General features: G+C 33.1%; 1 protein-coding gene and 2 long non-coding RNA genes across 3 annotated transcripts; 2 read left to right on the top strand and 1 right to left on the bottom strand.

The window, feature by feature from the left end:
- On the bottom strand, window positions 1–1,151 carry LOC144549585 (uncharacterized). The gene is made up of 2 exons (XR_013509715.1): window positions 748–1,151; window positions 1–201 (listed from the first exon to the last, which is right to left on the bottom strand). It is a non-coding gene; the product is annotated as an uncharacterized LOC144549585 (long non-coding RNA).
- Window positions 1,152–1,966: 815 nt separating this feature from the next.
- On the top strand, window positions 1,967–2,565 carry LOC144549481 (uncharacterized). The gene is made up of 3 exons (XR_013509693.1): window positions 1,967–2,111; window positions 2,303–2,404; window positions 2,436–2,565. It is a non-coding gene; the product is annotated as an uncharacterized LOC144549481 (long non-coding RNA).
- An 8,314-nt stretch (window positions 2,566–10,879) lies between these two features.
- Window positions 10,880–14,740, top strand: LOC144549281 (putative disease resistance protein RGA3). Its single transcript, XM_078298001.1, has one exon. The coding sequence runs from the start codon at window positions 10,934–10,936 to the stop codon at window positions 14,738–14,740; it is 3,807 nt and encodes a 1,268-aa protein (XP_078154127.1). The 5' UTR covers window positions 10,880–10,933.
- Window positions 14,741–18,261: the final 3,521 nt, after the last annotated feature.

The raw sequence follows: 18,261 nt of genomic DNA on the forward strand, positions 1-18,261 counted from the left end.
TAATTAAAAGGTCTTGGATTTCTGTACTTTATCTAATTTTAAGCAACATCAAGCACTTGTTTAATTACAATATAATCATTCTATACTTGGTGTGTATATTGTCGGAACAATCTCCACACATTTGCATATGAAAGCAAACCTTGAATAGCTCGACATTTACATCTCCAACTTTTGCATTGGTTAGCATATTTATACATCAACCTGAACAAGAAAGTAAAAGGTTTCCAATGTAACATTGGATATCATTATTGTTGAAAGTTGATCCAAAATTAGCTTTCTCTATTTAGAATTCTGTTGTAGTTGTTTTTAGAAGCATGAACGTGTGTAGTGGGATTAGTGGATTTCTAAATATAGCAGTAGCGGGATTAGTGGGTTTCTAAATATAGCTCTGTAGTGGGATTAGTGGGTATCTAAATATAGCTGTCTGTAGTAGTAGTAGTTTGTTCTAAATTTAGATATTGTATTACTTTAAATACTGAACTTCTGTAATCGAGTGTGTGGAATATCAAGTTGTTGCTTATAGTTGAAAATTTTAGCTGTCCTCTGTTTTTCGTACCAGCAAGTTTACCAGAAAAGGCTGCTGCAATCAGCAAAGTTTCCAACAATTATTAGCAATAGACTATCATCACTATAGCAAGTCTCATGTCATGCACACTGCCAGAGACTAAATTATTAAATTAAAGTAACAATTTTATGTTACCTAATTATCATGTAATATCAGTTAGTATAAGTAGGCACATTAGTTACCTAATTCCTCTTTTTATAGTGTTTGCAACAAGCACTGCCGCTTCTTTTCTTAGTTGATAGAAGCGGGAATCGTTCTCCATTGAGCCAGTACCAGATGCTCCATTTGATGAAGTACTGGTACTGGCTGAATTCTCTAATGCTTTGATTTTCATATTTTGAACACTTGGCTCACTGGAAATATCTTCCGGTGAAAACCAAGAGTAGTGCCAACTAAGTTGTCATTAAGAACTGGAAGAGAGAAAGAGAGAGTACAGATGGAAGAGACAAGTTCCACTAAGATTTGGATCACCCAATCACAATTTGGAGAAATAAAAACTAATAGAAAATAAAAGATACTGATAATTAGAGATGAAATGTAAAGAGAAGTACCTAAAAGGAGAGGATACATGTCTTCGTCTCTGCACGAGGAGAAAATATCCCAGCAATCCAACAACATAAAAAATGATAGTTGAAAACGAAGAAAACTAGAACAATATTCAAGCTCAATGAAATGATCGACTGATCAGAATAGACATAATTAGTGAACAATGGGTCAGATCGATTTGCAAAGATATATTTCATCATAAGAGCTAAAAGAAGGTTATTTCTAATTAGTAAATCTTAACTGTTCGATTTAAGACTCTCTCGATGATTTTTTTAATGGAGTCTAAGGTAAGGTATGTTGAAAAGTACCTGAATGTCGAATTACATGGGTTACCTCAAAGCTGTCCATTTAATCGTAAAGTAAAATACTGAAAAGTCTTAAAATTCAACTCATGTTACCAAGTATTTACATTCAATATCAATAAGTATATCAGATGTGTATTTTTGTTGTAGTGGGTATAGGCCACACCTTGAACAGAAAACTGTTCTGATATATAACATTTTGATATGTTTTTGTCATCAAAATGCTTTCAATTTAAGTAACATAATAATTAGTATAGGTTGTGATTATTTCTCGAAAACAAAACATAATAATTAGTATAAGTAACATAATAATTAGTAACAGAAAACTGTTCACACACGAACATGAGATCATATCCTTAGTGAAGATTAACTTCTTAAGCCTCTATTGGAGTTGTTTACTGGATTAGGAATTTGGATATGTTGGTTGCACTAGAAATTTCTTTCTGCAAAGCCCTGAAATCACTAACTATGGATGGATGGTAGTTGGTGGAGTCATCTGTGGCCTTCAATGATTCCTCCAATGAATGACAAGCCACATATGATCAGCCGACGAAGCATTTCCTCACTTACAGGATTGAACTGTGGTTTGCTTTGTGTAATTCCAGATGGATTGATTCCATCTAGACCTTGTTATGTGTGTGTTTGTGGTTGTGGCTGTCCTAACCTTGAGATTGAACATTGCCAATCAATCAAATCAGGTTTCTAATTAAATTATTATTTGAAAAATTAGAATTTAGTGCACTGAACTTTTTTACTTTTCTGTAATAATAAACTTTGGCAGGATTTGTCAACTGATAATTAAACTATTTATGATTTGACCAATGAACATTTCCTTTCTATACTAGTTGTTTGTTGCTGCTAAATAAGCTCTTGTCCAATTATTTTGCAGATTTTTTTCAATGATGTCTTCTTCACACACAAGGAACAGTACAAAATCCCGTCATAAACCCTCAATAGAAATGAATTTACTATTCAATCTATTATATGATTTGTAATAAATCTTAAGAAATTTTTTTTTTGAGTGAATAAATCATAAGAATTTTCTTTGCTTATGGTGGCATATTTTCATTGATTTTGTATTTTTTTTCCTATATATACTGTTTTTTTCTTCAGTTTGCCTCCTCTTAAGAATGATTTAGTAAGACAATAGACAATTTTGTGCCAATTTTTGCTCATTGTTTGTTTCTACCCTATTTTTTTCTATCTCCAATTTTCAGCTTGCTCATAACTCATAAGGCCTTTTTTTCTCTTTTAAAAAGCATGAATATATAAATGAACTACAGAAAATTCTAGACAGCTGGTCTAAAATCCATTGTATAGGTACTGTAAAAAATAACATATGATGTTCAATACATTGTGACATTTTTATCCAAAACAGTGACACTATGAATAGCCCTGTCACTTGTTAGCTACAAAACTCTTAAATCAGAAAGGTAAGTGATGGAGCCTACTAAGAGCAGCCCAATATTAGCCCAAAGAAGCCCACATTAATAAGTAAATACTATTGTGTATGCTACTTAAGCAGGGCTATATATGTCCTTTTTTGTTTCACTTGGCTGGCACAAAAATGATGGACCTAAGCAGGGCTTGGCTTGCCCTTTCTTCAAGAAAATCATTTGGTAGTTCTTTCAAAGACGTCAAGTGCAAGGGAGAGATTGCATAATTATGATTAGCTAATTCAAAGCACTGGGTTTATAAATTTTGAACTTAATTTAGTCTAAATTCAATTCGTAAAAAAAAAAAAAGATTTTTAAGTTACTTTTAAGGTTTTAATACCCGATAAAATTAATAGTATTCTTAGACAATTTTAAGAGTGAGTCTATGGTACTATGCATATCACGGGTTATTACTGTGCTACGGCTCTATATTTGAGTTTTCAAATCCTAACGGTCAATCCGAACCGTTCATCTTGTTCTCCATATTAATATGTGTTTGAGACCAAATTTTACATTTTTTTCAAATTTTTTTACTATTTTTTTAGATATTTAGAAAATCACTTGATCTGAAAATTCTCTGGACCATCCAAAAACAGTGATTTTCAATAAATCTAAAAAATAGTAAATAAATTTCAAAAAATTTAAAATTTGGTCCCAAACACATATTAATATGGAGAACAAGATGAACGGTTCGGATTGACCGTTAGGATTTGAAAACTCGAATATAGAGCCGTAACACGGTAACAAATCGTAATATGCATAGTACCATAGACTCACTCCAATTTTAATTATATTTTGAAACTCAATTTCTGAATTTATTCATTAAATTGGAATATAAAAGTATTCATTCATGCAAATTCCATTTCCTCTTGGTTTTACCGTAATCTGTTTATAAAAGTTTACCTCTCTCCTCATTTTTTTTAGGGAAAATTGTGAAAATGCCACTCCAAAACTTTGAAATTGGGAGAATGCCACTCCAAACTTTGAAATTGGAAAAATGCCACTCCAAACTTGGTTAATTTGTAAAAATGCCATTTATATGGTATTCTTATACTATTTTGATATATGTATTTCTGTATTTCCAATTATACCCTTTATACAATTAATTTGTTATTTGTCACGGCATGCCTCCAATTCAAAATTGCCTCCTCTTCAAATCTCGTTGGTGCGAACCGGCGATTCCTCAACTTTCCACCAATTCGTGTGCTCTGAGATTAAATCGGATCAAAACAACTTTCCACCTTCAGACAAAAAACAAAACGGCGCAGGAGAATTAAAGAAAGCTGAATTAAAACCTTTTTTTTTTTAGAACAAGCGATCAAAATTGGGCTAGACGAAACAAGACGGTGTTCAATGGCTACCCTAGCGACGGTTTCAGGGAGAGCATTGGAATACGAGGGAAAATTGAGGAGACATCGTTTGTCTTTGGAAAGCAGAGCTGACAACCTTTACAAAGAAGGAACACAGCACCACTCTTAGATAGCTACAGTACTGAGCAGGGAAGCACATCTACCATCTGCTGGCACAAGATAGCTTTAGTTTTTAACAATAAATTTCATGTTTTTTACTATTATGTCAATTTAAATTCCAAGCTTTTAGATTTTTGTTTTTTATTAGGTTTTTATTTTCCGGTTAATTAGACTAAGTTGTACTGGTAAAATGTAACAGTGAGTATGGATTTCAAGCAATACAGGCCTACGGGATTTTCATCAAAAAAAAAAAAGCGATCAAACAATAACAAGTAATGTTTCAATTTAAACAGCTAAACAGGACGAAAAGAAAACAATTTTCTGGGTCACTTGATATTGCTTCTCACCTTTGCTGAGTCGAGCTAATAATTAAACTGAATTTTCAAAAGGCATCTCTCTCTCTAGTGGCGGTGGGCTCCGACCAGCTATTGACCTGAAGAAATAGAATAATTGAATATTCCAGATTTGAATCCTCAGATATTGAAATTAATAGTTTGCATCAGAATAGATCGATGGAAAAAGTTGAAATTATTTAATTTAGACAGTAATTAAAGGGTGAATCTGAGCGACATTTTCACTATAATTGCAGCGACATTTTTCTTGCGGGGGAAAAAAGGAGAAGGGGAGAGCGTGTCTCCAAGGAGGCTAGGTTCGTGTTTTTTGATTAAGGGTATTTTAGGCATTAAAAAGATTAATACAGTATAAATGGCATTTTCACAAATTAATTAAGTTTGGAGTGGCATTTTCTCAATTTCAAAGTTTGGAGTGGCATTCTCCCAATTTCAAGGTTTTGGAGTGGCATTTTCACAATTTTCCCTTTTTTTTAACACTTGGTAAAAGAGAGGAAAAGAAGAAGAAGGAAACCGAGGGAAAAAAATAATAAGGATAGAAAACGAAAATAGAAAATTAAAAAAAATATATTGTAATCCGTCCTATTGAAATTCCGAGCCTACGTCACCGATTGAATAGTTAATTGAAGTCTAATTTTATTTCTCGAATATTGTTATAAGATAACAAGATTCCTCTATAATCTTTGTTTTCATTTTGGTCTGTTGGAATAATGAGAACTGTATAGTATCTTTATATTTGATTATGAGGATATATTTAACGGGATTGAGGGTCTAGGAATCTAAATTTGTTCATGAGACTTAACTGTGTGAATACTGTGGAATCTGAAAACCTAGACCCAACTGGTTAAATACGCGTACATATTCTGATATATTTGTGTGGATTAATTCAGTTATGTTTATATTGTTGTTCTGAATAAACTAGTTATAGGGAAGCACGTCATTAAATAACTAGTTATTGAGCTTTGTAGATAACTTTTGTTTTGTTTTTTGTTTGCGACATAGGTTGATGGGCTGTCAGAGGAATACTAGGATGTTGTTCTATCGGCGCGCGCCTGATCGGGGACCAGGGCATGACAAATGCTTTTATTTATTTTTTTACTGCTTGACTTTGTGCTAAATGTAATTTCAAAATTTATAATTTAAACATCTAAACACAATACTAGTGAAGTAGACCAGTTTCAACAATTTGGATTCATTATTTAAATTTATTTCAATAAATTTTGGAGATTTATCATTTAAATTCATTTCAATAAATTTTGGAGTTAAGCTCACAAAAAGCTTGGTGCGGTGAAGAGCACGTTAGTTCAACTCATATATAAGAAAAAATGCTTCATTATATGCTTTAATACCTTCAATGTAGGTGGGACCTTTATCTTTTGTTCTACTTACTTGGTCCTCTGTTTTCTTTATTTAATTTTTTTGCAGTCCTTTTGAATGGTTCTGATCTGAATTAATGTGTCAGAATTTGTGAAGTCAGGGTTTATAATCTATAGGGTTTGAAATGCTAATGTGCCCTCTTCAAGTCAAATTTATCTCTAATGGTAACAAATTATAGTGGGTGTTAATATTATTGCAGCTGAAGTAATTTCCTTAACAAAATCTTCAATTATTGCAACTTCCTACAATCATCCTAGTTCATTTATGTATCCGTACAAGAATGAAGAGTAGTGTCAGGCTACAGTACCAATGAATGTGAGTCTTAAAGTAATGTGAACCCGCCAGGAACACAAGAGCCCGCATTCTGTGAACCTATTTGACTGAAAGTTTGTGAGCTTTTAACCTCATTGGTTCAGTACAAACAGGAATAAAGCTTGGTGCGACAGGACAGGAGGAGTGGTTGAAGGGGTTGTGCGTGAAGCCCTACACGGCTAGACTCTAGTCGTGCGTGCTGAGTGCGAGAAGAACTGGAGAAGTCGGGTTGGGTACTTTGTGTTCAATTCATTCACGCTGCCTACTGGGTATAGTTGTATTAAGAAATGAACTGAAGCAGGATTGTTCGATTAGTGGAAACGGTTCTGAAAATTTTCAAATCGAACTGAACCAAAGTATTAAATCTGTTCTAAAAAGTAAACTGAACCGATCCAATAAACTAAAAAAGTCAAACTGTTTAATCCAATCTAGTTCGGTTCGGTTTAAACCGATTAAATCGGACCCAATGAACACTCATACATACAATTTCTCCAAAAAGAAAAGGCACCAAAACATATAGACATAGTAATCCCACTCCACCGAAAGTAATCTACTCCGTGAAAAAGATAAAATACAAGTTAAATAAGTTTATAAGTGACGATTGATGTTACTATGTTCAAAGTGAGGATTAATCCATTTGATTTATTTTATATTCTCTTTTTAAATCCTCTAATTTAAGGTGGAGTAGGGATATATATGTATAATTAATTATGTTTTGGGGGTTACTGGTACGAGCTGCTGTAACCCATGGGCTATTTCAACTCAAAAAAAAAAAATTCATTTGACTTATTTATGCAAGGTGTTCAAATATCTAAGTGTTTTGACATAAATTTTTGAAATAAATGTTGGAAAAATATGAACTAACAAACTAATTTTAAATCTGAATTTTGATCAATAAAATAAATAACAATTATATTAAAAATAGAATCAAGAATATAATTAAAACTTTATTACCCAGAGCTGCAAAATGCGGACCTAAGACAACTTCCCGTCCTAAGCGCAGGATTAATCGGTTAAGCTTGCCCCAACTTACGCCGGTATTCCTCTACCTTCAGGCGCAACTGTGGTAGAGGTTGATGTAGCTTCTTTCAACAATGATAGCAGAATAATATGTTTTCTATAAAGAAAATATTTATTTGAGGGAGAATAGAAATTGAATTTATGAAATATGGAGCTAACAGGAAGAAGAGAGTATATCGATTATTAGATGATTGCTCTTCAGATGGTATGTGCTATTTATAGGCAAAACCATAGATATCAATCAATTTGTGCATTCATGACTATTAAAATAATATTCAATATATTACCGTTTCTTTTAAAATAAATTGAACAATGTAATGTGAATCAAAGAAACGGTCATATATATTTGAATAAATGGTAATTAATCACATCCTGCGCAAATGGAAATTGGATTTTATTTCTTGTGCAAGGTGGTGCAATTAATTCAATTGATTATGAGTAAATGCCAAGATTTAGAAATTGCATCACGCACAGCTAGCTTTCTACCATATCTATTTGATTTGATTTTCTGTGGCAGTGGATAGTGAGTTTCGTGTATAAATTAGTTTAATCAAATAATTCACAATTAGCTCCATAATTCATAAAATTAAAACGTTAATATTAACATAAATATTTATTTAAATAAATTTTGTGTTTTCAAAATATATTTCTAACAATAAATGCATGAAATATATGAAGTATTGATTTAGATGTGTATTATGTTTTGTATTGTAATGTGTACAATAAATGTTTGAGGATGATTAAAATTGGTTGAGGCATTTCATTGTATTTGGTCTATATATATAGAGTGAGTCTATGGTACTATGCATATCACGGGTTGTTACCGTGCTACGGCTCTATATTCGAGTTTTCAAATCCTAACGGTTGATCCGAACCGTTCGTCTTGTTCTCTATATTAATATGTGTTTGGAGACCAAATTTTACATTTTTTGAAAATTTTGTACTATTTTTTTAGATATTTAGAAAATAACTTGATCTGAAAATTCTGGACCATCCAAAAACAGTGATTTTCAATAAATCTAAAAAAATAGTAAAAAAATTTCAAAAAATATAAAAGTTGGTCTCCAAACACATGTTAATATGGAGAACAAGATGAACGGTTCGGATCGACCGTTAGGATTTGAAAACTCGAATATAGAGCCGTAGCATGGTAACAAATTGTAATATGCATAGTACCATAGACTCAATATATATAGAAAGGAGTTAGGCTAATATGACATTGGTGTTATTTCAAACTAAATAACACCACATCGTAAACCGTTAGATCTGCTTTAATATTCGTACAATCTGCTTTTACTGTTCAAGCACTTTATTTTGTACGAATATTAAAGCAGATCTAACGGTTTACGATGTGGTGTTATTTAGTTTGAAATAACACCAATGTCATATAGTTTGAAATAACACCAATGTCATATTAGCCTAACTCGAAAGAAAGTTATCAACAGCTATACTTCATTAAACTGAATGGATAATAGGTAGGTGCAGAGGACTGTGTACAGAGCTTGGCCCACATTTAAAGTTATGTAGAAATTAAAAAGCTTGGCCCACATTTATATTTTTCAGAGGAGCTGTGTACAGAGCTCTGTACAAATTAAAGCTTGGATCAGTAAAAAATTAAAACTCTGTAGCCTGTACAAATTAAAAAGCTTTGATATAAATTCATTTTTGATCTTTCGAGTAGTAGGCTGTTGTAGTAATAAATGCTAATTAGATCTAGAAGAGCATTTATATTTGACGTAAAAAGTTTTGATGCCAACGACTAGCATATTTCAACGGATATATTATTGTAGCAATAGATTCTAATTTTTATATTGTAGCAATAAATATTATTTTTGAAATTTTTTTATAAAAGTTGATTCTATCTCTATTCTTTTGGTATCTTGTCAATAAAAAAATTATTATAACACAATAAAAATTTATTTGATTATTTGTCACTAATTTAATAAATAAAATTTAAAGAGCATGGTAACATTACTCATCCATTATTATTTTTTTATATGAAATTAATAGACGTATCAAAAGCTCTTAAAATATGTGACATCTTTAAAATATTGTAGCAATAAATGCTAATTTTTATATTGTAGCAATAAAAAATCATATTTTAAAAAAATGTCATATAGAAATAGATTATATCTCAATATTTCCTACAACTAAACCCACGGAACAACCGACACTCATTCAACACATTTCTATATCTATTCTTGTGTACACCAATAAATATGGGATCCCGCAAATTATAAAGTGGATTCCCGATCCCGTCAAATTTCATCCCCTATAATCCCGTGACAAATGAACATGCTCTTATGCTCTTTTGCTTGTTCATACTGTCCATTTTAAAATAATTGGGTTTCCCTTGGGTGGAGTAGGTATGTTTATTTTTGTAAGATATAACCCATTAGTCCATTTATTTATCAATCGATGGTTTTCTAGGATGGTTAATCTACTATACAATTATTCTTCTGGAAATTTTAATTGGAGAATTCCAATTTTATTGCGTAATTAATTGTAATTTGAAAAAGGAAAAAAAATCTAATTATTTTGAAATTTTTCTTTGATGATGCTTATTAATTAAAGCAAATGTTTGTAATTTAATTAAATTTATTTAAATATTTAAGCATCGCCTGCACGATATATTGTCCTAAGAATAAGATGAGGGAAAAAAAAACAGAATTTTATCATCAGAACCTTGTAAAAGTATTGATTATTTTACACAGTCTCGTATATCTAATAATTTTTATTGGTAATAAAATAATGATAATTTGTTAACACAAGCTTTTGATATTATGAGATTATGCAGATTCAAATAAAATTAATTTTCAATTTTTTTGACTGTGGTTTTAGCCATTCTAACTGACAAAGAAAAATAAATTCAGAGGAAAGCAACCCAATTTGATTTCATAGGAGATTGATACAAGGAGTAGGGACAAATGTACCCTAATTTCTAGGAAAGCACACTTTGTATATCCCGTGAGTCAATAGTTACCGTTTGTTTGACCTGAATATGATTTTTTTTAATCAAAACATTAATTTACTGTGTAACGGGTCACTGACGTTGTACTTTCAGTTTCTCTTAAGGTGGATAGGCTTATTAATTATTTGCTACCTATAATGCTTACTCTTTGAATGCCATATAGATTATGATCGCCAATAATTATTATCATCTCTTTGCATTTTGCTTTTAAGAAAGCACACTTTGTATATCATCTCTGTAACTTTATTGCTTATCAGTTATCATCTCTTTGCATACCTTTACTATCTTTCACTCTGTTTCTCCGATCTTTGGTATCATCTCAATCTCTCTCTCTCTCTCTCATACAATCAGTATTTTGATAATTTACTTCCTTTGTTACCGATCTTTGTTATCTTCGAATCTCTTCTCCATCTACACAAAAACTATTTTTGTCTCTCGATCTCTGTCTTACACTGTCTTACAACTCTTTTTTCTATTGTAATTTGAATTTCTCAGTTCATTTTTTCCAACAATCTACTACAGTATCTTTAGTGAAAAAAAAAAACAGAGAGACTTTAAATTAGAAGAAGAAAAATCTCCATCAAGATGGCTCTTTTAACCGTTGGTGAATGGTTCGGGTCTGCTATCATTAGCAAACTCGTCGACACGGCTTATTCCTACTTGGCCGAACAGATGTTGCCAGCTGATATTAAATCGGAGCTACGTAGACTGAAAGCAGCTCTTCCCAAGATCACAGCGGTCATGGGTGTGGCCGAGGCATTGAAGTTGAAGCACCCAGGGGTGAATGATTGGCTGGCGCAATTCAAGGAAGCGTTCTTTGCAGCTGAAGACGTGCTTGACGAACTCAAGTACTGGGAGCTGGCTGAAATGGTGAAAAACCGAGATGAGGTTAGTGGATCTTCCTCATTAATAGGCTCACTGAAGAGAAAATTTACTAGTTCTGCTATAATTAGTAAAGATACCTTGAAGAGGTTGAGGGAGACTGTGGAATTATTAGATCTGGCTGCCACTGATGTTGGCGATTTCCTCCAATTAGCTATTGCACTAGATGTTAATAAGCCTGTTTACACTTCTAGTCGAGAAACTACTTCCCTTTTAACTGAACCCAAAGTATTTGGGCGTGAGAGTGAGAAGGCTACCATAATTGACTGGTTAAAGAAACCGGTATCTCACAATTCTATCTCCACCTTTTGTATTGTGGGGCCGGGTGGATTAGGGAAAACCACTCTTGCTCAGTTAATCTTTGATGAGATTAGCAAAGATAACCATTTTGACAAAATAATTTGGATTTGTGTTTCAACAAGCTTTAGTGTCGAAGATATAACAAGAAAAATTCTACAAGAACTAGGAGAAAAAATCCACGATAATGAACCATTAAATCGCCTTCAGATCAACTTGAAGGAAAAAATAATATCAAAGAAAATTCTATTTATTCTAGATGATGTGTGGAATGATGACAAATTGTGTGATTGGGAGAAACTTATTGCTCCCCTGAAATTTGTACAACAAGGAAGTAAAATTTTACTCACCACTAGAATGAAATCAGTAGCTGACATGCTTGCTCATGTGCTACATGTGGATCCACGAGAAAATATAGTGTTGGGAGGTTTGAAAGAGCAGGAGTTGTTAGAATTGTTTAATAAACATGCATTTAACAATTATAACTCTAACAATTATAAGGATTTGCAAAATATCAGAAATGATATTGTCAAGAAGCTACGAGGTAGCCCCCTAGCAGCAAAGGTGATTGGAAGCTTGCTGAATTTTAACATGGATTTCCATTATTGGAAAAGAATTTTGAGCAATGATTCACTGATTAATTTAGAGCAAGCCAAGGATGTGGTAGATGTGCTGAAATTGAGCTATTATCATTTACCAGCAAATTTACAAGAATGCTTTAGATTTTGCAGCATATTTCCTCAAGATTATGAATTCAACAAAGATGAGTTGATCAGAATGTGGATGGCCTCGGGATTCATACGCCAAGAGTTTCATGAAGAAGATAGGCAAGAAGATATTGGAGAAGAGTACTTCAATCACCTTTTAAGAAAATCTTTCTTCGAGCGAAACCCTCCGCGATATCCTCACCAAAACGATGTGTATGTTATGCATGATTTGCTACATGATCTAGCGCAAAATGTATCGAAAGGAGAATGTTCCAGAGTAGAACCAGAAAGCAAAATTAATATTATACCTAGCACTGCACAACATGTATGTGTTCATGAAAGCCAAATTCAAAGGATATTCAATCTTAGGAATTTACGTTCCTTGGTAATAACCTTATCTGGAGAATATGATAATCGAGATCGATTTGTTCTCCCAAATGGTTTACTCAAGGAAACTTTGCGTTTATTGGTCATACGTGGTAGATGTGAACTGCCAAAGGAGTTTAGTCGTTTGATACACCTTCGATTTCTAAAGTTCGATCCCAGATTTGTGCAACATTATTTATCTGAATTTTTCATTCCTAATTCAATTTATAAGCTTTATCATATGCAAGTGCTAGACTTGGCCTGTTATGTTGAAACACATACAAGGATCAATCTTGAAACAACAGGAATAACCAATCTTGTTAGTTTACGGTACATGGACCTTCCCAATCATGCGATGGAAAACATTCATGGAGTGCACAAGCTAACCTCTCTCCGAAAGTTAAATTTTTGTGTTGGGCAAGAGTGTGGTTGTCATATAGATGAACTCGGAATGCTTAACAATCTCCGAAGCCTTTCTATTAAAAACATTGAGAATGTAGGGGATCCAATTGAAGCTAGGAAAGCCAACCTATCTAAAAAGGAAAGTCTTATTACTCTTTCTCTAAATTGGAGTTCCGGGATAAATTCTGATAATCATAAGCAAGTCATTGATAACCTCCAACCCCATTCAAATCTTAAGGAATTGGAAATTAATAGTTATGCCGGCCACATATCTCCAGTTTGGATGATGGATTCATCTCATCTATACTTATCATCCCTCACACTTTCTGGTTGTCCTAATTGGGAAACATTACCATTTCTTGGGCAAATACCACATCTAAAACTACTTTCTCTTATCGAGTTGAATAATGTGAAAGAAGTGGACTATTCATGTGATAGCACAAGTGATTGTGCTTTTCCATCGTTGGAAAAGCTATATTGTGACGACATGCCAAAATGGGAATCCTGGGCAGCAGCACACATTTGTTATGGCTTTCCAAATCTAAAAGAACTTCTAATCACAAACTGTCCAAACCTGCCCAAACTTCCTGCCATTCCTTCTTCTCTTTTCAAATTTGAAGTGAATTACGTGGGAATTAATTCCCTTCCAGATATGCACCATGGTTCTAGCATTACAGCTCCGGCACCGTCATGTATGAAATCATTGCTTAGAGTAGTAGATATTCAAAACTGTCCCAAATTAACATCATTGAATGGATTTATGCAGCAAGAGAACCTAGATTTACAAACTGTTAAGGATCTAACCATCACACACTGTGAGAATTTGGTTCAGCTACCAACTGGTGCATTTGGGAACTTTGTGTCACTAAAACACTTATCTATAAATGATATCCCAAATTTGGAAATAGTTGATAACCAGAGCATCCTCCTGCCTAACAAACTAGAATCTCTTAAAATGAGAAACTGTGGTGAACTTGATGTGCCATTGCTAGAGTCAACATCACAGCTCCCTGCACTTGCAACTCTGTTTATTAAAGATAGTGAACATATTACTTGTATCCCAACTGGTGCATTTGGGAACTTTGTGTCACTAAAACACTTATCTATAAAGGATATCCCAAATTTGGAAATAGTTGATAACCAGAGCATCCTCCTGCCTATCAAACTAGAATCTCTTAAAATGAGAAACTGTGGTGAACTTGATGTGCCGTTGCTAGAGTCAGCATCACAGCTCCCTGAACTTGCAAGTCTTTCAATTGGAGGGAGTGAACATATTACTTGTATCCCTTCCTCCGAAAATGCATTTACTTCACTTTGTAGACTGAAAATCTCAAGATGCAACAAGCTCATTGAACTTTCATCTATGCAACAAGCACACACTGTCAACCCAGGAAACAACTTGCCCTCTTTAAAGATTAGTGATCTGGAAATTGATCACCTCTGTCTCCTTCTTATTGAGCCACTCAAATGCCTAAGATTTGTTAGTGACCTTGAAGTTGGCAACTGTTCAGAGATGGAGGCCCTGCCCGAGCAATGGCTGTTACAAAACAGAAGTACCCTCAAGAGTTTGACCATCTCTAATGCAAACTCGCTGCGGTCATTGCCTGGTACAATGGTGATGCTCACTTCCCTTGAGAGACTTGACATTTCCAATGCCACTTCACTGGAAGAAATACCCGAAATGCCTGCTTCACTGATTTATACGATGATTACAGAGTATAACCCGCAGTTGTTTTAATTATTTTTGGGAAGGAAGCAGAAGTTTGTGGGCTAAGCTCTCTGACTATATTTTGACCCTCCATGTAAGCATCATTATAATTTTATTATGCCTAGTTTTTGCTTATTGCGTGCTCTATGCTTTTCCAACTTCTGAATTCACTCAATGGTCTCACAATTGATTAGGTTGTCATTTACATCTGTTGGTATTAGTATAACTTTTTACCATTGGGTCGTCCATACACAAACATTGGCCCCACCAACAAGTGGTGCATGCTGTTGCATATGTGTGAAATTCCAGAGGAGCAGAGAATGAAATAATGCAAGCTCCACTGCATTAAACACAAGGCGAAAATGTAATTACAAAAATGCCATGTACGAGATACTAATAACTGCCACTGCGTTTTATTCATGAAGGTATATATCTCTCCTTGTGCCCAATTATTAATTTCTGCTATATATTTCTTTTTAAATTAAATTAAGTTTGAGAGATACTAACATTTCAAACTTTTAACTCCGCCTATATCAAAATGATGTAGCCGGTCCCAAGCCCGGACAAGAGGAGGAGGGTTATTTAAAAAGTTTGAAAAGTGTATATTGAATAATTAACAATTCAATGTGAAACAGTGAAACAAAAAAATGACAAGAAAGATAAGTATGTTATAATTTGGAAATAGAAATTTGAAGTTTTATCTGGGTACAACATTTGTTTTAACAATAGGATATTTGATACTTATATATATAAGACCAATTGAGACAAAATGATAATAAACAATATCTGCAATGCAAAAGGGCTAATGTGCAAAATTGCCAAACTGAAAGGGTTAAGGTTTAATTAAAGCACAACTCTAATTGATACAAGGTTGTGCAATTTGTCTGTTAAAGAACCTGTTTTCGCTAGACTAAATGTTTTTGATCTGATCTTTTCTGTTTCATTTTTTGTTCCCTAGTGGTACATGTCGATGTACAAGGTTGAGTTATTGTACTCTGGTTTACTAATTTAAGGGTGTGGAGGACATTTAAGGTCCATTGGATTTTTTTTGGTGATCCTTTCTTATTACAGATTTGTCCTTAATTGGATATTTTGGCAACTTAAATTAGCAGTTAGGGCAAATCTGTTTCGTAATTTTTTTTATTTTTTAAATCTTCAAGAACTAGATTAAATCTTCGATGCTGTTGTAGTCCAGAAATGAATATATTGTATTGTCGACAATGATATTATTCTCCCTCCATAATTGCTTTGTATTGCCTGCTTTAACTCTTTAGCAAATGGGACACCAAAAAAATCTGCTCAAGGTCTCAAGGACAGTACTTGTCCATGAAACTTAAAAGCACAGTACCAGCTTTTACACACAGAATGAACTATGATTCTTAAAAGCACAGTACCTGTCCATGACGCTTTTAAGGATTCTTACTGGTACAAATGGTGTACCAGCTTAATCACAAACTCAACTGCAGCTTGATTGACACTACTGGTATAGGTGAGCTACCAGTTCTTTGTGATGAATCCTCCAATCTTTGAGGCTGTTTACAAAATGTAGTTTAGTGATAATTTTTTTAGTGAGGCTTATTAGTTGAAACAAATATTTGTTATATTAATGAATTAAAAAATAAATAAATACATATATTCGGGACTCACTTGCACGATTGATGGCCATATATTCTAGTCGTCGATTGTCCTAAGAATAAAATGAGAGAAGAAGCTAGAATTTTATCATTAGTAATTATTTTATATACTCTCGTATTAATAATTTTTATTGCTGATGAAATAATGGTAAGTTGTAAACAAAAAGATATTGTAATAATGATAATTCAGTGCAGAATGAATTATAATTAGTTTTCAATTATTTTGACTGCGTGCTTCAAGCCATTCTAATTGAAAAAGAAAAGAAAAAGAAAAATATGCATTTTAGAGGGAAAGCAACCCAATTTGATTCCATAAGAGTTTGCTACAATGAGTTTTTTAATATACATCTTTCTTCTAGGAAACAATTAATTTACCGTGTAATGAGTCACTGACGCTGTACTTCTAGTTCTTTTTCACAAGGTGGATAGGCTAATTAATTCATTGCTACTTACTCTTTGCATGTCACATAGAAAATGATTGCCAATAATGCTGTCTGAACTTTTTTTTTTGTCTATCTTTCACTCTGTGTTTCATCTCTTTCTCTCTCTCTGCAGGGGCGGATCTAGAATTTTCGTCAGAGAGGAACAAAAAAAATATCGAATCAGGTTTAATCTCATTAACTAATTGGGTACTCGAGAAAAAATAATGCTTTGACTTATACTTTTCAATATTCTGACTTGTAATTTCCGATTCTTTAACTTATAACTATAATTACCAATCATAATTCAATTTTTTTTTTTATTTTAACTGTAAATTTAGCCCAAATTACAAATCAAATGTCTAGAGGGAGAAAAATAGATCAGAACCAATAGATCAGCACACTTTTAGGAAAGTTTCCATTTGTTTGACCTGAATATGATTTTTTTGATCAAAACATTAATTTACTGTGTAACGGGTCACTGACGTTGTACTTTTAGTTTTTTGACCTTGAATAAACCATTAGATGTCACAAATGTACTCTTTGCATGTCACTGATTAAAATTAATTTTCAATTTTTTTGACTGTGTGGTTTTAGCCATTCTAACTGACAAAGAAAAAGAAATTCATAGGAAAGCACCCCAATTTGATTTCATAGGAGATTGATACAAGGAGTAGGGACAAATGTACCCTAATTTCTAGGAAAGCACACTTTGTATATCCCGTGAGTCAATAGTTACCGTTTGTTTGACCTGAATATGATTTTTTTTAATCAAAACATTAATTTACTGTGTAACGAGTCACTGACGTCGTACTTTCAGTTTCTCTGAAAGTGGATAGGCTTATTAATTATTTGGTCTATTGGAATAATCTTTGTTTTTGTTTTGGTCTATTGGAATAATGGGAACTGTTTCGAATCTTTATATTGAATTATGAGAGTATATTTAACGAGATTGAGAGTCTATGAATCTGAATTTGTTCATGAGATTTAACTGGGTGAGTACTGTGAAATCTGAAAACGTAGGCCCATCTGGTTAAATATGCGTATGTATTCTGATTTATTTGTGTGGATTAATTCAATTATATTTATATTATTGTTTTGAATAAATCAGTTATAGGGAAGCGTGTCGTTAAATAATTGGTTATTGAGCTTTGTAGATAACTTTCCTTTTATTTCATGTTTGCGACATAGGTTGATGGACCATCGGAGGAATGCTAGTATGTCGATCTATCGGCACATGCCCGATCGGGGACTAGGGCATGACAAATGCTTTTATTTATTTATTTTTTTTATCACTTGACTTTGTGCTAAATTTAATTTCAAAATCTATACTTTAAAAATCTAAACACAATACTAGTGAAGTAGACCAGTTTCAACAATTTAGATTCATCATTTAAATTCATTTCAATAAATTTTGGAGTTAAGCTCAAATAAAGCTTGGTGAGGTTAAGAGCACGTTAGTTCAACTCATATATAAGAAAAAAAAAATGCTTCATTA

This window comes from Carex rostrata, chromosome 35 (genome assembly GCF_964058835.1).
Source record: "Carex rostrata chromosome 35, lpCarRost1.2, whole genome shotgun sequence".
NCBI lineage: Eukaryota > Viridiplantae > Streptophyta > Magnoliopsida > Poales > Cyperaceae > Carex > Carex rostrata.

Bases quoted from the DNA above. Each gene is read 5' to 3' on its own strand.
- LOC144549281 (XM_078298001.1), top strand. From the start codon at position 10,934: ATGGCTCTTTTAACCGTTGGTGAATGGTTCGGGTCTGCTATCATTAGC.